General features: G+C 26.9%; 4 protein-coding genes across 5 annotated transcripts; 1 reads left to right on the plus strand and 3 right to left on the minus strand.

Annotated features, from left to right (window-relative positions):
- Window positions 1–1,306: 1,306 nt before the first annotated feature.
- Window positions 1,307–3,445, plus strand: LOC129607229 (E3 ubiquitin-protein ligase RNF220). Its single transcript, XM_055518054.1, has 2 exons — window positions 1,307–1,815; window positions 2,113–3,445. The coding sequence occupies exons 1-2, from the start codon at window positions 1,522–1,524 to the stop codon at window positions 2,971–2,973; spliced, it is 1,155 nt and encodes a 384-aa protein (XP_055374029.1). The 5' UTR covers window positions 1,307–1,521; the 3' UTR covers window positions 2,974–3,445.
- Window positions 3,446–3,592: 147 nt separating this feature from the next.
- On the minus strand, window positions 3,593–5,664 carry LOC129607230 (protein jagunal). The gene is made up of 3 exons (XM_055518055.1): window positions 5,394–5,664; window positions 4,507–4,879; window positions 3,593–4,231 (listed from the first exon to the last, which is right to left on the minus strand). The coding sequence occupies exons 1-3, from the start codon at window positions 5,480–5,482 to the stop codon at window positions 4,100–4,102; spliced, it is 594 nt and encodes a 197-aa protein (XP_055374030.1). The 5' UTR covers window positions 5,483–5,664; the 3' UTR covers window positions 3,593–4,099.
- Window positions 5,665–7,629: 1,965 nt separating this feature from the next.
- Window positions 7,630–13,047, minus strand: LOC129607411 (E3 ubiquitin-protein ligase Iruka). Of its 2 annotated transcripts, none has more exons than XM_055518426.1 (6): window positions 12,917–13,047; window positions 12,724–12,852; window positions 12,548–12,652; window positions 11,812–12,405; window positions 11,648–11,756; window positions 7,630–10,915 (listed from the first exon to the last, which is right to left on the minus strand). In XM_055518426.1, the coding sequence occupies exons 2-6, from the start codon at window positions 12,802–12,804 to the stop codon at window positions 10,269–10,271; spliced, it is 1,536 nt and encodes a 511-aa protein (XP_055374401.1). In that variant the 5' UTR covers window positions 12,805–12,852; window positions 12,917–13,047; the 3' UTR covers window positions 7,630–10,268. The 2 variants fall into 2 exon arrangements, with proteins under 2 accessions (XP_055374401.1, XP_055374402.1); XM_055518427.1 differs by having other exon boundaries at window positions 11,812–12,218; window positions 12,276–12,405; window positions 12,724–13,026.
- A 1,834-nt stretch (window positions 13,048–14,881) lies between these two features.
- On the minus strand, window positions 14,882–15,602 carry LOC129607456 (NADH dehydrogenase [ubiquinone] 1 alpha subcomplex subunit 2). Its single transcript, XM_055518487.1, has 3 exons — window positions 15,388–15,602; window positions 15,227–15,333; window positions 14,882–15,060 (listed from the first exon to the last, which is right to left on the minus strand). The coding sequence occupies exons 1-3, from the start codon at window positions 15,483–15,485 to the stop codon at window positions 14,984–14,986; spliced, it is 282 nt and encodes a 93-aa protein (XP_055374462.1). The 5' UTR covers window positions 15,486–15,602; the 3' UTR covers window positions 14,882–14,983.
- Between the last annotated feature and the right edge of the window lie 781 nt (window positions 15,603–16,383).

The following is a 16,383-nucleotide window of genomic DNA, read 5'->3' on the forward strand; positions in this document are numbered from 1 at the left end:
TCTAAGGTTTTTAGTTTCAAAATGAGTTAAAATATTTATAAAATAAAATTTCATAGATAGGAAAGTATACGAATAAATTCAGTTTTTTTATAACTTTGATATAATAATGTAAATTTTTTGTAATTTTATAAAAATTTAATATAATAATATACACATTTACATAATACTGAAAGATGATAATACTAATTTGAAATTTTATAGTTTGATTTAGAGTAGAAAATAAATTAATTTTGTTATCAGCGCTTTTATTTTGTTCGTTATAAAAATTGGACAGAATTTAAATTGTATAAATATCATATAACAAGCACCTTCAATTCACTTTTTTTTAATGAGCCCAATCGTCCTGAAAACCCTATTTAACAACCTAATCCTGTATCTCACTTTCTTATCTCAGTTTTTCTTTCCATTTCAAATCAGAATTCTAGGTTTTTCTAATGCATATTTCATTTTTCTAATAAGATTACATATTTTTTAAATTCGATTTTTGAATTTTTCCTGAAATTATCGAGTGAACGTCTTACTTTCAAAAACAAAATGAATAAATTTTGTATACATCTAAGAAAAAAACGAGAAACGCTTTACGAAATAATTCTTCTCACTCGAAAATTACATTATGCAAATATATGATAGTTATCTCACTTGGCGAGTAAAATAGTGAGATAGAATAGACGATTAGGCTTTAAAGGTACAAATCTGACATACTAGATTAACATTACAAGTAATAGATTGTGATAAGGCACAAATATAAATAAAAATCAATCATATTATATAAAGCAGTTAAAAAATAAGCAAAATTTTTATTTTCCCAATTTCATAGCCTTTAAAATGCCAGACATTCAATTTCGCAAGAGTTCTTGATTGTAAAATCGATGTTCGTACATCTAAACAACTAAATCATTCCGATTATTTAAATCGGTTGTGCTAATTAAAAATTGTAATCAGTTTGTAAGAAATTAAACTTGCTTAATTATATGCCATCATACAATTGCATGATTGTGTGCTTACTTGAATATAAACCAAATAAGCAATCAAACCTTGACATAACAAAAATATCATTAATAATTCATGTCAAATTACCGAGAATTTAGAAGACAAAACTTCATAATCAAAATCACAAAATAAAAGCTTAAATAACTAACTTTATTTTAAACTAATATTAAATAATCCTGAAAAGTAATTGCAACCCAAATTATAATTAATTGCACGAGCTTACTTGTGAAACTCGTAACTTTTAAGGTATAGGTGTACCTTAAATTTAAGCAAAATTTTTTATAGCGAAGAAATTGACATTTGAAAGAAATAATTTTTGAGTGGTAATAAAGTTTATTTTTTTTGTACATAAATACGGCTGGTTATAAAAAATGTTGAAAGATTGTTAACAGTAACAAATAATCATATAATGTTCTTTTTTTCATACATCTTCCCAACATATTATAAATGTGTATTATTTAAAAACCCTATTTTATTCGATAAATTTTATTCAATATTTCCGAAAACAATACATCAAACTTTTAAGTAAAGATGGAGGATATTGAGATTGACAGAGGTCTTAGACGCAAAAATAAATCTTGTGAAGTAATATGCCCAGTATGTGACGTTACTATACTACCAGGTGATATAGAACAGCACTATGAGCTGGAAGTTGATCGTCTAATTAAAATACAAATAAATTCTAAATTAAGAAAAACATCACATGTTCATCTAAATAATCAAGAACCAATAGCTGGATGTTCTACAAAATCTAAAGAAGATACTTGTCTGTGTCCTTGGGTATCTTTTCAAAAAATTCGTAATAATAGGCATTCACGATTAAAAGTAAGTGCACCCTACTTATATTTACATTCATATTTTCTAGAAATTAATTAATGAAAAACACAAATATTTAATAGCAACACTACAGTTTAGTTTTAATTAAAAGTAAATGCAAATTTATATTGAACTATTCAATAAAATACCTATGTACATAGTGTAGCAACAAAATATTTGTTTAATGTTTAAATTTATATTTAAACATTAAACAAATTTTTTATACAATTTAAAATATTTGGTTGAATACATCCTGATATAATTTCAAATATTTTGTACACATAATGTTATTTTTAAATATTTAAGGTAAAAAATAAAAAGCGTAAATTTGGTGATACCGTATGCCCAGTGTGCAATGAATACCCAAATGAAGACATTAATATTCATGTCGAAAAATGTCTTAAGAATGACAATAAAAATGAAAATGAAAACAGGTCTGATGACGAGGAGGATATTGATATAGAATGTGAAAATTTTGAGGAATATGAATGGGCTGGCCAAAAAAGGGTAAGGGCATCTAGTTTTTTAGAGGGTGGTTATTCAGGAGCTGGATCATTTGTGAGAAATACAAAGGAGGACACTTGTGACGAAGAATTAAACGTTGATGGGGACGATACGCAGTTATACGGACCACCACAATATCTAGAGAAACATATAATCGTTCCATTTGCGCATGAAAATGACAAAGAATCTAATGCCAACATGTATTTAAGACAATTAGTTTGCGTTCAAGAAACTTCGTTGGATCGTGTCAAAAATGGTCAAGAGCAACACTATGAGCTCAATGAGAATTTAACTCAAATAGAAAAGGAAAATAGAAATAATTTTTTAGACGGAAACATTTGCGGAAATAGTATAAGTATGAATAACCGAGCTCATGAGCAGGATACTACTTTGCAAGCCGAAAGAAATTCAGAAAATGAAAAACGCAATGTAAATCAAATTATTGAATCACTTAAAATGAAAATACGAGAGTACGAAAATCAAACAACTACAAAAAACAAGTGCTTAATTTGTATGGATGTTTATTTTAAACCTGCTGTCTCTATCTGTTGTTGGCATGTTCATTGTGAAACATGTTGGCTCCGAACTTTGGGTGCCAGAAAACTTTGTCCCCAATGTAATATGATAACATCCCCCACCGATTTAAGAAGGATATACTTGTGATGTAACTTTGTAACAAGAAAGAGACATTAAATTTTTTCAATTGACTAGCATTAATAAAATTGTGATTTGACTAAAGGTGAATGTTTTGAAACGAATGTTTTAACTTTTCTATTAACTATTCTAAGCTTTTTATAAAGTACTTTTACATATCTTTTCATGTCCATTTGATACGAGTGGTATAAACATGATTCGATAAATTAAAATTTATTTTAAAAATATACAAATAGAATCTCGGTTGAATATAAATTTTGTAATTCATCAACATTACTGCAGAAATTTCTAAATATATATTAAAAGCAGTTTTTGATCTACTTTACACTGCAAAAATATATATATGTATATATTTTTTTCTTTTTGTATACGTGTTTAAAACTTTCTTAAAAGACAATAGAAAACCTAGAAAATTTAAGGCCGAAATAAAAAGTAAATTAGTTTCTCATAATAGATAATATATTTTTGTCTTTAATTTGTATTAAATTAAGCAGTTAAAATATCTGTTGTTGCTACATTTACGTAACAAATTTTAAAAAATTTTCAATATGTATAGACACTTCTATCATACAACCAAGGAAAAATTTTGTGTACAATGTGTGAATAATGTATCAAATAGTAATATTAATTAAAATGTTTTCATTAAATTTATTGCAATTATTTAAATTCCAAAAACAAACAAATAGTATATAATAATCCTCAACACAATTAAACCTAATGAAAATTAAGATAAAAGTAAATTATTTTTAAACACTTGCGCTTGTCATAGCGTAGTGAAATAGAAACATTTTTATTTTGATATAATGTTATTTTACCTCCTTTTCTTCTTTTTGTATTAAAAGGGTTTGTTGTACACTAACCCAATCAAAGTCATTTAACAAAACAACGCTTAAAAATTAAAATATTTTAATAATAGTTTTTTTTACAATTAACTTTCAGCTTTATATAATTAAACAAGTAAAAACGAATACACTTTAAATTTTCATATATCTAACTATTTTTAATTTATCAAAAAGAAAAACAAAAAAGTGTTCGCATTGCTGGAAATTTTTCTTTTGGCATTTGAAATTTTATTTTTATTCCATATTTTATGTATTTGATGTCTTTGTTTCTTTTATGATGATAAAGCTCATTTTTACTGAATTTTGCGATTCTGATATCTGGCGTTCCATGCTTGAACTAAATTCCAACCAAAAAATAAAGTGAAGCCATGAATTTGAAACCCAACCAGGCAAAAAGCAAACCACAAAAGTCCATATGGCATTTTCTGAAAAAAATATTTGATTAATTTTCAGCAGTTACTGAGATTAGATATTAAAAGTGTTTAGATATTTTTTCATCACTAAAAGAAGCATCTACCCATCTATTTATTTAAGACTAATTCATATTAACAAAAAATTATTGGCGCATGGAATAATTGTGACTATTTTTCTTAATTAATATATACGGGCACTTACCCCTTCATTCACATATACGTATAAAAGGCATATTTAATTTAAATGTTTGAATTGAATTTGTTTAACTTTAATTTGTTTTTCTTACCCGCCAAATATGTATGTCAGTTTCATCAATATCTGCGTCTTCTTCCATCATAGTATATTCCCAAATATCCCCAATATAATAAAGAAAACAATAAACAAGTGGTAATACGCCGAATGCGATAATTCCAATTAAATATTTTTGCATTTTGCTAATTATATTCCCACGTGCTGCCGATAATCCAAAAAATGAAAAAAATATTGAAATACACCATAAGTATTCCCACAATAGTGGCTTTGGTATTTCTAATTCTTCTAGTTCCAAAATAAAAATATCTAGACGATCTAAAATATCTGCAGATAATTTTGCCAACATTACAAAAAATAGTAAAGCATGAAAGAATATACACCACTTTAATCGTGACTTATTCAAAACACTAAAAGTGAATTATAAAATTTATTAGTTATGGTTTAAATTATGTATAAAAATAAAAAATAGGAAATAATTTTTCTGTACTAAAGATTTTCATCATTTTTGCTAAATTGTTTAATTTAGATAGATACATATATTGTACTAAGCCGTTTTTAATTCATAGGAAAATTCAAAACAAATTCATAGGTTGCAAGTTGTTTTAAAAATATCGACAATTACGACGAGTCGCTTTTTGTCTTTATTGCAATAAATTATGTACATACATATGTACATAATTATGACAAGTTGTTTTTTTTCTTCAACGTATCCTGACAGAAAATTAACCTGTTTGTTAGAAAAACGTTTTTTTTAGTTATAAATCAAATTTGGCTTTGCTCCAATTGGAATATAAAAATGTTTGTCTAAATATTAAAACATTTAAATATAACCATAAAATTAACGTATGTATCTATTATTTTATGTGAAAATTTAAAATTAAACCGGATGTTCATTTTTTAATTTTCATGTAAAAGTTTTACCTTATATGATGATGTGCAGCCACTTTTTGTCTATATTCGTAATCCAACCCATCAGTCCCAGGTACCATGGGAGCTCCTCGTGTAGCCATTTTCAGCAACGATAATTAATTTTTAATATGCTCTAGATCGCAAACAACAGTTTATCTGCCAATTTTGCATTGCAAAAAAATAAATATATATATTTTTTTTTAAAAATTACGAACGTGTCATCGCGAAAAATAAAAATAAAAGAAATTGATTTCAAATGACATTTCCAGCTGCTAAATGAAGTTAATTTAAAATAGTAATTAGTGCTGCTCATACATCTGCAATAGGAGTAAATTTGCTACTTTTGTTACTTTGATGTCAATGAATTTATAATTTTCTGATGTCAATTTTCTATTTTTAGATTGTAATATAAAGATATTATGTTAAAAATAGAAATAGAGAGAAATTTTATAATTAATAAAAATAAATCAAATTCATTGAAAATAAAGTATCTATCACTCCTTTAATTTACAATCTACATATTTTTGAATTAAATTCTAGAAAAACAGTACATATTTTCGAATTTTTCAAATTATTTCAAAATTTTTAAAACCCTCGATATTAAATATAAATTTTTATTATAAACACGACTCATTTGTGTGGTTGGGTTTAAATTTACATTGAAAATATCGAGCCCTTTACGATGAAAATTACTGTCAATTTGTAAATAAATTACGGCAGACAACAGTACTTCTGCAGTCTTGCCAATCGTGGAATAGTTAGTTGCTCAGAAGAATGTTTGATGGTCACTTTAAACAAAAATAGCATTTAGCCCAATATTTTTGTTCACCACATTTTAACATTTACTAATCCAAACTTTTAGCTAATAAACATATAATTCCTGTTTTTTAACAAGTTATGGGATTTTTATTAATAAAGTTCATGAATGAATGTATCATTCTGTAAATATAAGGTCTAAAATGATTTTTCATTATTTAAATTGTATTTAATTTATGCTAAATATAAGTTATTTTTCTAGATAACTCATTTCAACAATACAAACTCATAAATATACAGAGTGTAATCATTATTGTACTCAGTACTTAGTTAAGATAAAAGTAGGTACTTAGTTTTGCAGTTAAATTGATAATCTTTGGTACTTATTGGAAAATTAAAAATATTAAGCAAACTTTTCAAACAAAGGATATAAAAAATGTAAAGTATAATGTATTTCATTTCGATAATTTTTTCATTTATTATTTTATATTTTAAATGTAATTTAATTTAACGCTATTGTATATGAAATATATTTTTTAATTTTTTGTTTTAAATGTAATTTTTTAATAAACCATGATCTTAAAAAGCTTTAGTTGCCACAAAATTTACAAACAGTATTTTTTTTTAAATATTTATTATTTACGTTCAATTAGTTTTTTTATACTCGTACCAAGAAATAATAGCGTCTTTAAGCGAAGATTTTCTGTATGTATTCATACATATATATACATACGTAATTGTTTTAAATTAAATAATTATATATGTATACACTTCCAAGTACATACTTTCCAAATTACAAGTATTCAATGATACAGCCAAAATAGGTAAATGTTAATATTTCAAATTTGCTTTAAAACTTTAAGAGATGAAGACATTGTTAAAAATCCTTTCTAATTTAAATTTTCAATTTAAAAATTTTAAACACAAATTAATGCACGGTGCACGGTATATTACTAATTAAATAATTATATGTAAATATAATGTTAATACTCTTGTTGAAATTCTGTTTTAAACAAATGAATAGTCTATTAAAAAATCTTTTTTGGGTAAAAGTTAAATAATTTAATTGCTGCTCAGTTGTATTTATATGTATTCATTTTGCTATATTCATTTACTTGTGATTTTTTTGTTACGCTTTTATATGAAACATACTTTTAAAATTTAAAATGGAAGTGAAAAAAAGCAAAGTTTCATTGAATCTAGTCTTCAATTTTAATAGCTATTTAAATAGTAAAAATAAAAGGAAATGTTGAACCGATAAGTGAAAAATTTCAAATTGAATTTATTTAAGTATGCAAATACACGCATAATTTCAGCATTCAACAATTTATATTTCTTTCCAAATTTTTTTTTACCAAGTACTAATATCACAAACTATAATTTATGGGTTGTCCCAAAAGAAATTAGCGTTTTCACGTACAGATGGTTCTGCCAACACTTTTGTTTGATTTCTGTCAACGCCGTGATTTTTTCACTTTATCTTTAAGCTTGCTATTTTCGCATCGATTTGTTAACGATGATTGTTGGTTTGGCATCAGTTTTAATATTGAATCAAAAGGGAGCATTTTCGACATATTTTGCTTTTTTATTTCCGTAAATGAAAAAAACGGAGCACAAGCTATTAAAATTCGACGATATCATGACTGTGCGTGAGATTGGAGCGAAGTTAAATATACCGAAGTCAACCATTGATAATCATATAACATGTCTTGATCTTGTAAAAAAACTTTATATTGGGGTACCACATGAATGAAAGAAATTCATTTAGGCAAGCATATAAGTGCTGTTGATTTGCATTGGAAACACGTTGAATTCGATCCATTTTTTAAGCGAGTCGTCACTGGTAGTAAAAAATGGATTGTTTACAATAACGTGAATCGAAAACTATCAAGGTACAAACACGACACGCCACGACAAACAATTCAAAGGTTGATAAATGCAGATTTTACTGCCACTTTGTTGGCATTGGGGGAGTGTTGTATGTTTTAAACTCCTCAAACGCAACTAAACGAGGTGTTATTTTTTATCATGAGAACCCTAGACCACACACATCTTTAATCCCTCGTCAAAAATTATTAGAGCTTGATTGGGAAGCCATGTCACATCCACCATATATTCCTGATCTTATCCCATCTGATTGCCATTTATGTCGATTTGAATGGTAAAACTTTCGATAATAATTATAATTATAAATTCGCACTTGGTTCACTTTTTTTCTAATAAAAACAAGAAGTCTTACGAATTTAGACTCACGAGCTTACCAGGAAGATGGCAAGAGATTGCGCAAAAAAGAACATTATAATTGATCAATGTTCAGTTTTTGTATTAAAAATTAAGTTTTCAAAATGCATGAAAAAATCACTAATTTCTTTTAGGACTACCGAAATTTAAAAAATACATAAAATATAAATTCAAATTTAAAAAATACATAAAATATAGAATCATATTAAATTACAATAGTAAACAGAAATTTCTCATTTAAAAATTTATATTAAAATTTCTTGCACCTAACACAATTACATATGTACATAAGTACATGCTTATGGAAACCATGTACTAATTGAATAGTTTATAGGTAATTTGTCTAGCCTATTGAAAAATGTGTTATTCAAATAGATTTCGTAAGAATTACTAAATTTGAAAGCACGTGCACTTCCAAAATGTACAATTACTTTTCATCACAATTTTTAGTTGAAAATTACTCTGAATGAATTATTGAAAAATTTGCTTACATAGATTTAAAACTTTAAATTCACAATATTTGAACTTAGTCAAAGCCTGTCAAAATTTTATTTTAAAATAACAAGTTTTACTTTAGCAATTTAGAAACATGTTCAATGAAAAATACATATTATGTTTTATTGTAATGTTAACTTCTGTTATAAAACATAATTCACGTAGGCTTGAGAATTTGTATTCTAAAAAGGAATACATATGTATCAAAATTTTGGTTTTAAAAAATTTAAAATTGCAAATTTATAATGTATGAATAATACATGTAAGTAGTTATGTTTTGTAAACAATTATTGTTATCTTAAAAAAAGCATAATCATTCAATTTTTTGAAGACGAAGAGAAAATTTTTATTTGCCATGGTGGATCACGTAACCATTCTTAATTTGGGATTGGTAAAATTTTTCTGAAAATTTCTCCAAATGATTTCTTTCAAGATTTATAAAAATCGAATGCAAAATACCGTGTTAATTACAAAAATTTAGATAAAAATAAACTTCGAACATGCCTAGACTAAAGTAGTTTTGTCCTAATGAAAAACGAATTTGTTCTCAAAATATGTAAAATCGCATAATAATTGAAAAATATTATTTTACGAATTGGACATTCCAAAAAATAATCCTAATTATTTCTAAACTTGAATTTTTGTCGTTTTTGTAACATGCATTTTTCGAGTTTTATTTTTTAAGACCATAATTCGTGTACTAATATAAAATTTAATAAATAGTTACATACATACTCTTTTTACAATTTTATAAGTGGCAAAATTGTCCGTTCCCAAAAAACAAATTTTCTAGTTTTTTTTTAAATTTGAAAATACATTTTTGGAAAATCAATTCTTTGTCAGAAATTTAAACAAGCCCCACTTTCTTTTAACTTTTCTCGATTATGAAAAAGGAAAAAGAAATGATTTCATATACCTATTGGTGAACCTCATCGTTTTAAAATACTTTGAGCTTTTAAAATTCCTTTGCAAAGAATTTTTTCCAAATTGCATATTTATATTATTATATCTCTATAATGACATATATTTTTGTATGTAATATATAATATAATATAATATATTTTGTATATGACATGTATCCATAAGAAATATGTCAATATGATATATTATATATATAACCATGTTGATATAATTATGTAAATTAATATTTAAATATAGACATAATTATATGTGCATAAACCTAATGCACATACATAAATATTTTATAAATAGAGATATAAATATATAAATACATTCATAAATATTCGGTCACTGTTTCACTACATTTTATTTTGAAAATATATATACGTGTATTTACATTTTCATGTATGCATTTAAATATATATTAATTTCAAATTTCAATTTAAGATATTTTATGTTGATTTTGAATTTTAATTTATGCATACATAATTCCGTTTAATCAAATTCATAATCTACTTGACCATCATCAAATTTATAAATATCATTTTGTGGTGCAGAATTTGAAGTTGATGTAGCTGGCGTTATACTTGTAGATGTTGTTGCTGTATGATTAGAATTGCAATTTCCTTCAGCATTCAAATTAATGGATGTCTCTTTACTTTTGAGTAAATTATTAACACTTCCACTGTTATTAGTATTACTGCTATCATTCTGACCTTTATTACTAGTACTTGAAGATGAACCGGAAACTTTATTGTAATTATCTTGTTCTATACCAAATGAAGACGTTGAAGGAGTCGATGTCCTCCTTGATTGCATTTCGTTTGTAATAGTTTCTGGCCGCGTAATACTTCCGTTTGGGTTACTATTGTTGGTTTGCGTATTATTGACGGACAAATCATAATTAAATGAGTTTGGAGCTGATCGATTGGCGTCTGATTGACCGAATAATGTAAACCTCGGCAACGAAATATGTAATCTCCTAGATCCACTACTATTTATACTACCTGCATTGTTTCTGTTATTGCCAGTTGCATTTGATATTAACGATAATTCCACCGCGTTGCTATTAGAATCTGCACTATTACCTTCTGCAGATTCTCTACCACCCAACAAATTTGAATTTTCAGAAGAAGCGCCTCCTGCTCGAAGTAAAAAAAAAATGCATAACAAATAGAATGAGGTATATATGTATAAAATATAAAAATTTGTAAAATTTATTTAGTTTTAAAATATACCGAGTAAACACATATTTAAAATATGCTAATTTATTCCCAATTATATGTAACATAAATGAATTCAAGAAGTTCAAGTGAAAAACTTTTATGCACATTTTGATTTCAAATACTGCGAACTCATACAATGAAATAAAATGAGTTCAATAAAGAGTTGTCAACGTATCTAAAATTTATTCTAGTTCTTAAATTTAAATGAACTTAAAACCATTTTTTAAAACAGAAGCAAAAATTTTTTGTTATTGTTCCTGTTAAATTTTTAATGTATGAAAAAATAAATACGTATTTGTCTCCTTGAACGAGATGTAAATATTTTAATGTTTCACAATTTTATCAATCAAAAACTAATGTGGCAAACATTTTTATTAATCCTAATTTCGTTTTCTAACTTCCACACTTATTTATCAATATTTGAATTTAGATATTATATAAATATATTACATATATGGAATATATTTGTTTTAATGGTACATCATATGGTATTTTCAGTATTATAATAATAGAGCAGATTAATGTTAAGGTGATAACATTAATTAGGTACATAAAACTAAATTGTTGTTAAACAGTCCAACATCCTTAATTTTCAATTAAATTATTCGTTCCCTATTTTCTTTGGCATACGAAAAAATATTCACTCACTTGCATTAGAACCCATATCCTTTGTTTCATGAGTTAAACTTTTACGGCATATAGGACATGTTCCATGTAACTCCAACCAAGGTACAATACAATTCTCGTGATACAAGTGCTTAAAAAGCAAATAATTCATTTTTTGTCAAATAATTGTGTTAAACTTTACTTACAAGACAAGGTAATTTTCGAACAATTTCTTCTAATTTAAAATCTTCCCAACATACAGAACATTGCAGTTTTATGTTTACTTGTTCTTTTGTTACTTCAACCTTTGGTATTTCATCTATTTTCTCTTTTGGTAGCGGAGGAGGACCCGTTGTATCCATTTGGTTCAACAATTGCGTTACTATTGTATCGATTCCTTCCCTTCCCCAAGCATAATCTCCAGGATTACCCATAAAAAACATTGATGCATTACCAAGAGACCCATCACTTCCTCCAGACAATGTATGTAATATTTCTAATAGAACGTTATCAAACCTCTCAAAATTCGGTAGTCTTCCCCGTCTCGGTCTTCGTCCAGTTCCAGTTGTATAATCATTGTTAATATTACCTCTGCCATGTCGAGTCCATGATCCTGAACCAAAAGAATTAGAGTTACCAACTATACTATTTCCAACTTCATTATTAGAACCGTTTGCTGTCGAAGTATTTCCAGAATTACTAAAAAAATTTGTTGTACTATCGTCCGTATTCACTGCATCTGGAGGACGACCGCCATCTCGAGCCAGAAATGATGATAATGTGGCCAAAAAATCCAAATCCTAAAATTATATTGAATTTTAAATAATTATCAAATATTGGATTTCTTTGTTGAAATCCATTTTTGTTTTAGTTGAAAATTGTTAATGAAATCAATTTGCTTGAATTCATAAATTTCAAACATGTTTGAATAATGATTCTTACATCCATTTCTATATCATTTGATGAAGAATTTTCTGCTGAAGTGGTTGCAGCAGCTGCAGGCAGTTCTTCTATAAATCCACCTGAACACAGGGGACAGGTATATTCCTTTTTTGATAAATTGCCAGAAAGTTAATTAAGATCACATTTATAGAAAATATTTATTATTTACAACTTACTGAACTGACTGACTGCACTTCTACGTCACAAACATGGCAAAAAAATCTTAAAGGTCTGTCCTCAACAGCAGCTTCAGCCATTTTTTGTTATTTTTCTTTATCCAATCGATTAAATATATCGAAGTTTTGCTATGTTTTATAGAGCGATAAAAGTCATTAGATCAATTTTTTACTTTTCGAAGACAAATATTACCGTCAAATAACCTGTTTTGAATTACAAAATGGCAATAAAATTATATCAGACACTTCTCACGATTTAAAAGAACCTTGCTAACTTTTTATTGACTATATTTTAAATTGACATCTCCCTTGATTACTCATTTAATGTCAATCTAGAAATATCAAATGTTACTCGTTTCGTTTTTCCACTTGTCCTACAAAAAAATTTGACAGTTCAGTATCAAAGTTTCACAATGAGATAAGAAGTTTTGAAAACTTTGTTCGAAATATTGCTGTCAAAAAATATAATAGACGAAAATGAAATTTTATTTGCAAATTTTCTGGCCATAAAAAATTTTTTGGAGAAAGTTTAGCTTAATTAAAATTATTTTCGCGGAATTAAAATATTTTCAAGTGGCTATTTTGACATTGTTTTGTGCAGAGAACAACATGACGAACATAATTTTCAAGTAGCTATTTTGACATTGTTTTGTGCAGAGAACAACATGACGAACATAATTTTCGATAAAATTTTTCCCTGATTCGGAAAAAATATATTACTTGGGTTAATACAAATACATTTGTATTTCGTGGGGGTATTCCATCGTTCAAACTAATTTTGTAAAATTTCCCATTTTTATCCTAAACAAATAAATATAACTTAATCAATTTTAATTAAATTATTTTAAAACTAGCCTCGAAACTTTTTTTAAAGAGTTATTTTTCATTAATTTTTTTGTTTCATTTGTTGGAATTTGTTGCCAATTTTTTTTTTTGTAATTCTCAGATAGGTTGAAAATAATATAAACCTTCATAAAAAAAGGAAATGGCAATTGATTGCTGAAAACTAAAATTTTACCCCAACATTATTTATTATTTGAGTCGTAAGTGTTATAGTTTTGTGGAGTAAAAAGTTATCAGAGGTCTTACAATGTAATTCGATTTTAATGAAACGAGTTTCGTATTCGGAAAAATGAAAAGGTAGTATGTACTTATCAATTTTTATAGAACTACCTTTCCTTTTCTGCAAATACGAAAATCGAATTACATAGTAAGGCCACAGATTTCGAATAAATTTTAGTCATGTTTCATTCGGTAATAGGAATAGAAAAATATGGGTTTTTTTGATAATGCCGCATGAGCAAGCACTTTATCGTTAAACATACTACACATTTAATTTTAAGTTAGAACTGAATTATCAAAAACACATATAATTTATTGTAGGTAATTGGAACTTGGGAAAAATGTTAAACATGAATGTTATATTAGAATGCTAGCTAAATTCTGGAATATTATACAAATTCTTATGATAATTACGAAAAATTATTTTAAAATAATTTATATTTTAAAAAAGTTAATTATCGATTATTAAGTAATATAACTTTTTCATTTAGCTTAAATAAAACAAACTTCTAAATGTGTCAAATTTAATACCGTACATATTATCTACATTCTTTTAAGGAATGTGTCAAGTAGTTTCTTTTCTAATTTTTATTTTACCAAAATAATTAATAGTCAAAACAATAAGTCCCCAAATTATATTTGGAAAATGGGTAAATAGAAAGTTCTGAAACAGAAAAGTAAAAATTCTCTACTGCCAGTCTTTTAATTTACTATGTCTATGTTAATAACTACATATATGTTACAAGGCACGAAATGATAATTTCATGGTTTAGATTTTATGATTTCTTTCAAATTAAAGGAAAAGATTATTAGAAACTGAAAAAAGTGCTTACATCAATTAGGAAATTTAATGAATTTAAAGAGATTTGATGAATTAGTCCATCAAATTTCTCCTGTAACATGCGAAAAGTATTAATTTTTGTTCGTGATCATGGGCAAAAATCATTATTATGAAAATTAACAGAATATTTTAGTAACAAAATTTATGTATGTAACTGGTTTTATTAGCAATTAAATAAAAACTAAATTTATCCACATTTACGCTACACCAAGCTTTAGAAATATTTTTTTTTTTTTGAAAATAAAAATGATAAAGTGGATTAAAGAAACTAAATTGTTATTGAATTATTAATAACTTGATCAATTTATTTTTTTGCTAACTGGAGTTTTTTTTTTAATGATTCTCATGTTTTAAGAATCAAAGTTTATTTATATGCTGCGCTATTTCACTCGCAGACAAATTGGTAAGAGACAGTGATGTTTCCTTTCCTTTTTCTGAAAAAAAAAACAAATTTAAGTAGGAGTATAATTAATGTTCTCTTTTTAATTTTAGGGAATACTAAATACATACATTTATATTTAATTTTTTGAACATTTAAAATTTCCATTTAAAAATATGTACCTACATATAAGCAAATAGTTATGCAATATTTTCACATACCATATCTGGCCCAAACAATAGGCTGAATTCCTCCACATTCCCTAATTAAAACTGGAACACTGGGGTTTTTAGACTTGATATCTCCATAAGATTTCGCCACATATTCCCTAGAAATTAAAACCTTGATTTTGTGTCTCAAATACTTAACCATAACTTCTCACCTTACTCCTTCTGAGGCCTTTCCTTTTGGGCACAGGTGAATTCTAATTTCTTTTAAATTAGGCGAAAATTGAGCGAATCTTTGAAAAAACAACCGCATTTTTATAGAAAATCAATTTCCTTCTGTGGTTGTTAAAACTTATAGGTTTCTTCAGTTGCAATGTACCAAATTAATAATACTTAATATGAAATATACATATAGTAGTTTATATATTATAAATTATAATATATATATATGTACATATCTTGACAATTGACACAACAAAACAATCATTATTTCAGTATTTCTGTCAGCCGTGGCCGCAGCATTCCTATATTGCCAGATTTATCTGATTTTTCGGATCTTTGAAAGGTCTGGCAGATTTCTTACCAAAAATGCTAGATTGTTCGTTGGTTAGGAAGTGCGCGGGCGGTAAATCCAGGAGCGTCTGACCTAGAATAGGCGGCTGCCTGATCTGCGTCTGATCCTTGAGGGACGGCACTTTTTGAATCCTGGCAGTAGGTATAAAATGCAAAAATTAATCATTTGTGCAATGGAGAAAACAAAAGGATTTAGTACCCCAGGTGGTAATCCAACTACGTTGGAGAATCCACCCTCTTCGGAGGTCAGCTCTACGGATTCTGGGGAGAGCCGTTTATTGCATTTGATTGATCCTTTCAGGAGGAACGCGAAAACCCGACGTTCACCATCTACATCTGATGTGCGGATTAAAAAAAGAAAAGCGGAATCATCTCCGGAAGTGGTCCAGGTGACGATCAACGCTGAGAAAGTGAATGGTCCTGATTCTAAAAGTCGAGGCAATGTCACGAAAAACTCTAGGCTACCTCCAGTGGTCATAAGTAATGTGCTTGGCTATAATCAAATAGAGTCAACATTATAAAATAAGGACATCAATTACAAGGTTAAAATGATGAATAACAATCAATTTAAGCTTGTTGTAAATTCCGAAATGGATTACGGGAATCTTAGTAGGGCCATAAATGGATCTGGATTAGAA

The sequence above is a fragment of the Condylostylus longicornis genome, unplaced genomic scaffold (assembly GCF_029603195.1).
Source record: "Condylostylus longicornis isolate FDR11 unplaced genomic scaffold, ASM2960319v2 ptg000027l, whole genome shotgun sequence".
In the NCBI taxonomy this organism is placed as follows: Eukaryota; Metazoa; Arthropoda; class Insecta; order Diptera; family Dolichopodidae; genus Condylostylus; species Condylostylus longicornis.